At 41.1% G+C, this 8,989-nt stretch overlaps 1 protein-coding gene across 1 annotated transcript in view; it reads right to left on the bottom strand.

The window, feature by feature from the left end:
• Positions 1 to 8,989, bottom strand: part of SYNE1 (spectrin repeat containing, nuclear envelope 1) — a 570,706-nt gene that overhangs the window by 175,242 nt on the left and 386,475 nt on the right. The window contains exons 95-97 of the mRNA XM_011996807.1: positions 5,861 to 6,055; positions 3,735 to 3,908; positions 1,841 to 2,032 (exon numbers count right to left, since the gene is read on the bottom strand). Coding sequence (XP_011852197.1) covers positions 1,841 to 2,032; positions 3,735 to 3,908; positions 5,861 to 6,055 — 561 coding nt within the window. The remainder of the gene's footprint in view (positions 1 to 1,840; positions 2,033 to 3,734; positions 3,909 to 5,860; positions 6,056 to 8,989) is intronic.

Genomic DNA, 8,989 nt, shown 5'->3' with positions numbered 1-8,989 from the left:
TATTTTTAGTAGAGATGGGGTTTTATCATGTTGGCCAGGCTGGTCTCAAACTCCCAACCTCAGGTGATCCACCGGCCTTGGCCTCCCAAAGTGCTGGGGATACAGGCGTGAGCCACTGTGCTCGGCCGATTTCATTTTTAATTTTTATTTTTTGTTGGATTATTTTATGGTTTTCAATGACTTAACTTCTTATTTTGTAATAAGCCAGTCATCTTCCTAAATTTCTCCACTGCTTCTAATTTTTAGTTGATTAAGTTTGGTTTTCCACATCATATCATCATATGATCAGCAAAAAGCTGAAGAAAAATACATAGGTTAGTCCTAACAATCATCCTCACACTGAGAAAATAGTAGCAATCACAGTGACCTTCCATGAAGTTTCCATGACAATATTTATGTCCTACTTCCTACCAGTATTTGTATTCCAATATAGACGTTTTCCCTCGCTCCTCATTTTACTTGGAGAATAGATGGTCCTGGTCTCAACCATTACTGCAGGAGAAAGGTGTAAATGGTAAAGGAAGGCACAGCTTGGATTAGGCCACAAGAAGAAGCAGATGATACCATCAGATGCTTGTAGGTTTGAGGCAGCTAATGGGCTTCTCAACTATTTGGTCCCTGGCTTACTTAGCAAGAAGGGTAGGGAAGACCAAACTCTGCACTTTTTTTTTTTTTTTTTTTTTTTTTTGAGACGGAGTCTCCCTCTGTCTCCCATACTGGAGTGCAGTGGCACAATCTCAGCTCACTGCAACCTCCACCTCCCGGGTTCAGGTTCAGGAGATTCTTCTGCCTCAGCTTCCCGAGTAGCTGGGACTACAGGTGCCTGCCATCATGCCCAGCTAAGTTTTTGTATTTTTAGTAGGGACGGGGTTTCACCGTGTTAGCCAGGATGGTCTCCATCTCCTGATCTCATGATCCACCCGCCTCGGCTTCCCAAAGTGCTGGGATTACAGGTGTGAGCCACCGCGCCCAGCCAGTGCACTTTTTATCCTATCCGTTCCCTCCCCAACAAGATTTTTCTTGCAATCATACTCCTTTTTCTTTTCTTTCTTTCTTTTTTTTTTTTTTTTTTATGAGATAGAGTCTTGTTCTGTCGTCCAGACTGGAGTGCAGTGGCATAATCTCGACTCACTGCAACCTTCACCTCCTGGGTTCAAGCAATGATCCTGTCTCAGCCTCCTGACTAGCTGAGATTACAGCTGTCCACCACCAGGCCCAGCAAATTTTTTTTTTTTTTTTTGGCTAACCATGTTAGCCAGTCTGGTCTCAAACTCCTGACCTCAAGTGATCCGCCCATCTCGGACTCCCAAAGTGCTGGGATTATAGGCGTGAGCCACAGCGCCCTGCTCATATTCTTTTTTCATCAATTTTTCCTCTATTGAGTTATTTCCATTAACGTGTAAACTTACTATTTTTCTGATCTTAAAATGAAACACTCACATTGTGATGAATGTATAAGTGAAAAAAAGAGATAAAATTTTCTTTGACCCACTTCTCCTTAGAGCTTATCTCATTCCTCTGTATACCACTTTACAGCAACACTCCTGGAGCAGCCTTTACTTTCCCTCTCCAGTACCTCTCCTCTCACTGTCACTTTCATGTCAGAGTGCTTTCTGCCTCCACCACTCCGCTGAACTGCTGTTGTTAGTAGTCCTAACAAAATCTATTTGCAAAGTCCAAGAGTGTAAACTTAAAACTGCACACTGAAATGTCACTGTAAAGCAGGTACATACACGAGTATGTGTCACCGCCAACCTGTTCCTTTACCTGGCACACCTTAGAAGGAGCACGTGAACAGTGCGCCAACTTTCGGCTGTGGGCCAGTGGCTGGAACCCTCACCTGCATGTTGAGCTGCTTATCGTGCAGGGCTCTCTGCAGCTCCAGCAGGCTCCCCTTGAGCCTTCTCAGCTTTCCAGCCAGCTGCTCGGCCTCGTCCTTGGTGTGAGCTTTGCCCTCCAGCAGCAGGTTCTCATTGTGGACTGACAGCTCTGATAAAGCCACCACCTTCTGCTCTATTTCCACCAGCATGTTCTGCAGCAACAGAAATAAGGATGAACTCACACATCTCCCCAGCCTCTGCAAAGACTGTTTCCCACAGTGCAACACAGACCTCTGGAGTCTTTTAACAAACAGACAGGCTTTCATGATTTTTTGTAGTTTTCCCATGGCCTTGATGAGTGAGTAGTCTATAGACTTTTTTTTTCTTTCTTTTCTTTTTTGAGGGAGGGTCTTGCTCTGTCACCCAGGCTGGAGCGCATAGTCATAAATATGGCTTACTGCAGCCTCCACCTACTGGGCTCAAGGGATCCCCCTGCCTCAGCCTCCCATGTAGCGAGGACCACAGACATGTGCCACCACACCTGGCTAAATTTTTTATTTTTTCAACAGAAACCAGGTTTCACTTTGTTGCCCAGGCTGGTCTCTAACAATGTGCTCCCGCCTCAGCCTCCCAAAGTGTTGGGATTACAGGTGTCAGTCACAGTGCCTGGTGACTTTTATTTTTAATTGTTATGGTATTAGAGGGGTCTATAAAAAATTACCTGAGCCTCTCAATTTTTCTTTTCTTTCTTTTTTTTTTTTTTTTATTTGAGATAGGGTCTCACTCTGTCGCCCAGGCTAGAATGCAGTGGTGGGATCATGGCTCACTGCAGCCTTGACTTCCCGGGTTCAGGTGATCCTCCCACCTCAGCCTCCCAAGTAGCTAGGACTACAGGTACGTGCTATCACACCTGGCTAATTTTTTGTATTTTTGTAGAGACAGGGTTTTGTCATGTTTCCCAGGCTGTTCCTGAACTCCTGAACTCAAGCAATCTGCCTGCCTCGACCTCCCAATGTGCTGAGATTACAGGCATGAGTCATGGTGCCCTGCCAATTTTTCTCTATTTTAAGATTAGCTATTATGAAATGACAAAAACACATTTTTAAAAAAAAAATGAAAATCTTTTTTTTTTTTTTTTGAGATAGTGTTTTGCCTTTGTCACCCAGGTTGGAGTGCAGTGGCGCAATGTTGGCTCACTGCAACCTCCATTTCCCAAGTTCAAGCAATTCTCCTGCCTCAGCCTCCAGAGTAGCTGGGACTACAGGCACGCACTACCATGCCTGCCTAATTTTTGTATTTTTAGTAGAGATGGGGTATCACCATGTTGGTCAAGATGTTCTCCATCTCCTGACCTTGTGATCTGCCCGCCTCAGCCTCCCAAAGTGCTGGGATTACAGGCATGCGCCACTGCGCCCAGCTGAAAAACATTTTTATATAGTCAACAGATAAGGAGAAAAGGCCATTGCCTTCGTGTTATCCATTACTATGATGTTATTTTTGTGTTAGATGATGCTAATTATGGCTAATAAAAATAAGACATCATATAATCAACTCTTTCCTTGTTAATTTAAAGAGAATCCTCTTTTTTGAAACATTACTGCTTTGGATTGATTTCTTTTTCAGGTGGCTGCTCTCACGTATTTTTTTAAATTTGGTATACTTTTAATCTTACATTTCCACAAGTTTTCCCTACATTTTTACTTTCATGTTCTGGAATAAGTCTTTGGTGCTACAGGGTTTTCCTCTAAAATGGAGACTATATTAGAGAAGGAGAAAAATAGTCTTCCTTCTTCCTAGATAAGACTTAAAACAAAAAACAAAAAAGACTTAAAAAAAAAAAAAAAACCCCAAACATGTTTTACTTTCTACAGAAATCATTGTTTTTATATTCTTTAATTCTGCATCCTTTGGTACCTGGCAGTCCACAAGCTGGGCCTCCATGTCCATGGGCTCCTTGGGTGTACCCAGCGCAGTATCCAGAGTGGCCTTGGTACTCAAGAGCCAGCTGTCCAGCTCATCGGCTTCACAGCGATACCTCTGCAGGGCCTGTTCCTGCCTTTGTTCCTCCAGCTGATCATTCAACTTCTCCTAATGAATTCAGTAAAATGTAACATAGATCACGCTAAGGTAAAATCTTGAGAATTTAACATAGTAAAGCAACGGTTCCAGGCCCTGGCTGCACATAAGAATCACCGGTAAAACTTTAAAAAATTATCTTTGCTTAGACCACATCCCAGAACAACAATCAGAATTTCTAGGGGTAACTCTTAAAATTGGTATTTAAAAAAAGACGCCCTCGTGATTCTAATGTGCACCTAGAGTTGAACAAGGTATTCTCAAATAATATACCTATACGACCAGGCAGCAATAGAAATAGTGGAAATCAGCCAAGGATTAGAACAAAACAATGGCATAAAGCAGTTGGTAAATGGCAGCAGACACTGGACCTCTATGGCTGGGAATAGTAGCAAGTGATGGAGACTGTGGCAAACTGAAAAACATGTGGCCTGCCTAAAACAGCAGCCACATACAGTTCCAGGCAATTGATCCCTGTGGGAAGGGGTGGTCCACTATTAACTTTCATCTCAAGTGAAGGCAGAAATCTAAATTTCTAGGTTAGCTCTCTGAGTTTTTCAATGATTGCAAATAATTCATGTTAAAAAAAAATCAGGCCAATCACTTCATTTTGAAACCCCCACAAGTTTTTCATAGAGTTACTGGGGACAATATAAATGAATTAAAAGTTAACTTTTAAAATAAATATTTTATAAATTATTTTATGAATAATTCATTATTTTAAAATTTTATTAAACAATTTAAAATGGAAATTAATAAGTAGGGCAGACACATTGGCTTTAAATTTCTCTAATACAAGAAGTATTAGGTTGGTGCAAAAGTAACTGTGGTTTTTGCCATTATTTTTGCACCAACCTAATATATCAATAGATTATTTGACTAATCATATAATAGGTAAAACTAGAGACAGACTACACACCCCACAACGGGGTCATGGTTAATTGCCTTATGTTATAATTAGCAGCTAAATAAAATAATATTTGGTTCATATAATAAGAAATGTATTGAGAACCCATTATGTGTCAGAGAAGCTGCCAAAAGATACAAGATGATAGATACTATAAAGGTCTTTAGGGAGCCTCCAGTCTAACCAAATTATAGAAGCAACAATAAAAGTAGCCTAGAAGCTTAGGGCCAAGAATTTACAAGAGAACAAATAAAGAAAGGAAGATAGCTGATTTTTAACACAGATATTACTGCTGCCCAAATTTGTCTCTATATTAAATAATATTTAAATTAAGTAATGTGGGAACCAGAATTGCAAGAGTATTTTCATGAATTACTATATTTGAATTGGCTAACAGTGACTGAGTAGGATTTATTCTTTATAGTATTAGTAATATCATCCGTCAAATGCTGTCATGTAAACACAGCAAACCATTATGCAAACCTTCTACAATTATTCTTCACAAGGCTTATGTCTACCAAGAATTTGCTTTCCACATTCTCAATATTTCATGCCTGAAATGAGTCAGAAGGGGGTCAAAGGACATATTCATGGCTACACATCGACTGTACTCTCTTCAGGAGACCTTTTTTTTGAGACAGAGTCTTGCTCTGTTGCCCAGGCTGGAGTGCAGTGACGTAATCTCAGCTCACCACAACCTCTGCCTCCCAGGCTCAAGCGATTCTTCTGCCTTAGCCTCCCAAGCAGCTGGGACTACAGGCACACTCCACCATGTCTGGCTCATTTTTGTATTTTTAGTAGAGACAGGGTTTCACTATGTTGGCCAGGCTGGTCTCGAACTCCTGACCTCGTGATCCACCCGCCTCAGCCTCCCAAAGTGCCGAGGTTACAGGCATGAGCCACTTCGCCCAGCCATGAAGACCATTCTTGAAACACAATCCCAGTTGGGGAGAGGGAAGCAATGGAAATGTAGATAGGTAAGTAACCCACATACTTGGTAACATAATGTTAAAAGTTAACTCAGAAGTGAGGAGGCCACTTTAGAGTTATTGGTTACCTCCAAAAGCTGCCGTTTCCCTGAGGCTTTCATCCTGATGGTGGACATTCGCTCGGCTAAGACAGTGAGCGTGGACTGCAAGGCCAGCTGCTCCGCGGGGTCGGCCTCACAAGACTCGGATACCAGCTCCTCTGCGAGAGAGGACTGGAGCTCATCGATTTCATCCTGGAGCATGAGAATCTCATCCATCAATGCCTGGAGGAAAGACTGTGGAATCACACTCATGTATTGATTTTCTTCACTGAGGGATCATTAGCACAAGCTGAGTCTCACATCCATTGGGATTCGCGAAAGATATTTCACCTGGGAATCATTATCAACCAGCAAATAGGGGGCTACTCACCTAAGTTTCTAAATGAAAGGCCAGGACTTTTCTGATTTTACGTATGTATCACTAACCAAAGTGAGTTTGAGCAACTTAATTAATCTTTCTAGTTTTCAATAGGATCATCTGTAATACAAGGATCATCTGTAATACCAACTTATTATTTTATTTTTTAGAGACAGAGTCTCACTCTGTCACTCAGGCTGGAGTGCAGTGGTATGATCACAGCTCACTGTAATCTTGAACTCTTGGGCTCAAGTGACCCTCCTGCTTGAAGCTAGGACTACAGGTGTGTGCTATCACACCTGGCTAAATTTTTTGTTTTTTATTTTTTATTTTTTTACTTTTTGTAAAGACAGGATCTTGCTATGATGCCCAGGCTGGTCTCAAACTCCTGGCCTCAGGGAATACTCCAACCTGGATTACAGGCACGAGCCACCACATTTCTCAATCATTTCTAAGAGTCTCCAATACGATGTTGAAAATAAAATGTATTACTTTCTTACTTAACGTGATTTTCCCACATTCACCTATTGCTTTCCCCAAATCTGAAACAGCATTGAACTCTAGTCCAAAACTCACATCGTTTCTCACAGGATGGGAGAAACCTGTAACCTATTTCTATGTGGTCACACTGCTCATTGTTTTTCATTTATCAAACTCTGAAAAAATAAGGGTCTCTCCCAAGTGATGTCTTCCATTCCCGAGACTTCAAATGCTTTCTAATCCTGAGCACTTCCAAAGGTACATCCCTAACCCAAACACCTGCCCTAAGTTTCAGGCTGTGTGTCCAACTTACCTAGTTCACGGGTGTCTGCATAGTGTTAAGTCTAAACCTGCTTCCCCTGCTGTCTTCCAACACCTCTCATTATGGCCCAAGCTGGAGACTTGGGAGTCACTCTTCACACCTTCCTCTCCTTCACTCACCAGATCCAATTCATCACCCAGTCCAATGGCTTTTATCTCAAAACTATATTGTGTATATCTGAATATCCTCCCTGCCCCCACCTGAAGCCAAAGTCAACTTCCTCTCTTGACTGAGTTGCTATATAATGTTCTACTGATGAGTCTATCTGCTTACACTCTCGTTGCTCCAGTCCAGTCTGTATGAAGCAATTACAGCAACCTTTTGAAAATATCAATTAGGTCCTCTCACTCCCCTTCTTTAAAATATGTACTGGATTCTTGCTGTGAAATAAAACAAACTTGTGTGATCTCACTCTTCCTGCCTCGTGTGCCACATTCCCTTCTTGCTCACCATATTCCTGCCTTCTTCAGCCACTCCAAGGCCCCACTTCAGTCACTTCCTGGCCTCAGGGCCTTTGAACATGCTGTTCCCTCAACATGGAAAACTCTTCCCGCTCTGTGTGTGATGGCTCTATTCATCCTTTGCTCTTAGGTTAACTGTCGTATCTTCAGAGAGGCCTTTCATGACCACCCAATCCTAAGAAAATCTCCATCATTCTCTCTCAATAGCGCCCTGTTTTCCTGTCTATCATAATTATACTTGATTTTATTTCTCTCTTTTGGGGGTATTTTACGACTTGCTCTTTAGATGGAATCCTCACAGGAGAAATTTTTATTTAGGATTTCAATGAAGTTGGAAAAACAGGCTCTATCATTACAGAGGCAACTATGATTTCAAGTAAAGTAACACAGGCTTTATATTTGCCAGCATTTCATAGTTTCCAATGTGCCCTTATTTGCATAATTCCTATTTTTCCCACAGGACTGGAGGCTTTGCTGTAAGCACAGTGCCTCCTCAGAGTGGGCTCTCGCAATGTTAAACAGCAAAAACCCCTTATCTTTTCCTAATATCAAATATCATCATGATAATTTTTAAATAAACTATTAATATTATATACATCTAGAAAAGTGAACAGATTATAAGCACACCAACTATAGATATATATATCCATGCTGCTGCTACCCAGATCAAGAAATGGAACATTTCCAGGATTCTACAAGCTCTTTTGACCTCCTCCTTTTTGCTACTGCTGTCCTCAAAAATCACCACTGTGTTAACTCGTAAATATCAGAGGACTTTGGCCCTTATTTGAGCTTTATAGAAATGGAATCATACACGGTGCACTGCTCTGCGTCTGGCTTCTTTCGTGATTGTGAGAGTCGTTCATTTTGTTGCATGTAGAAAGAGTTAATCCATTTTTATCATTGTATCAGATTCCACTGTCACCTGGCTGTGAATTGTTTTCACTTTAAGTTTTTCTAGTGAGTTTACTAGTGCAATCTCGTTGTAATTTTAATTTCCATTTCCCCGATGACTAATGGGATTGAGTGTCTTTTGTGACTGACTGCTAAACATCTTTTGCCCATTTTCTACTAGAGTTGTTCCTTTTCTTATTGATGAATGGAGTTGTTTGTATATTCTGGATAGGAGTGCCTGTGTTTCTTTTGGTTCTGCATATTGCAAATAATCTGCTCCCACGTTGAGGCATGGTTTTCCCTTAATGGGGAAATATTTCCTTAATAATATCTTTTGATGGAAAGAAGTTCTTAATTTTATCATTGTCTAATAGAATGAATATTTTCCTTTACTGTTAGGCCTTTTGGTGTCCTATACAGGAAATCTTTTGCCTAACCCAAGGTCATAAATAGAATACAATCTCACAGGTTATCTTCCAGAACAATGCTACTCAAAGCATGGCCCACGGAATAATAACAGTCTGCAAAATGTTTGTTACTGGCTTATGACGAGATAAACATATTGAAAGCAAGTGCTAAGAAACTTTTATAGTAATTTGACAGTTATGACATCCAAGCAGCATTTGATTGAATTTTACTAA

The sequence above is a fragment of the Mandrillus leucophaeus genome, unplaced genomic scaffold (assembly GCF_000951045.1).
Source record: "Mandrillus leucophaeus isolate KB7577 unplaced genomic scaffold, Mleu.le_1.0 Scaffold524, whole genome shotgun sequence".
Taxonomy (NCBI): domain Eukaryota; kingdom Metazoa; phylum Chordata; class Mammalia; order Primates; family Cercopithecidae; genus Mandrillus; species Mandrillus leucophaeus.
The sequence above is the reverse complement of the archived record's forward strand: the minus strand, read 5'-3'. Positions and strand labels throughout refer to the sequence as shown.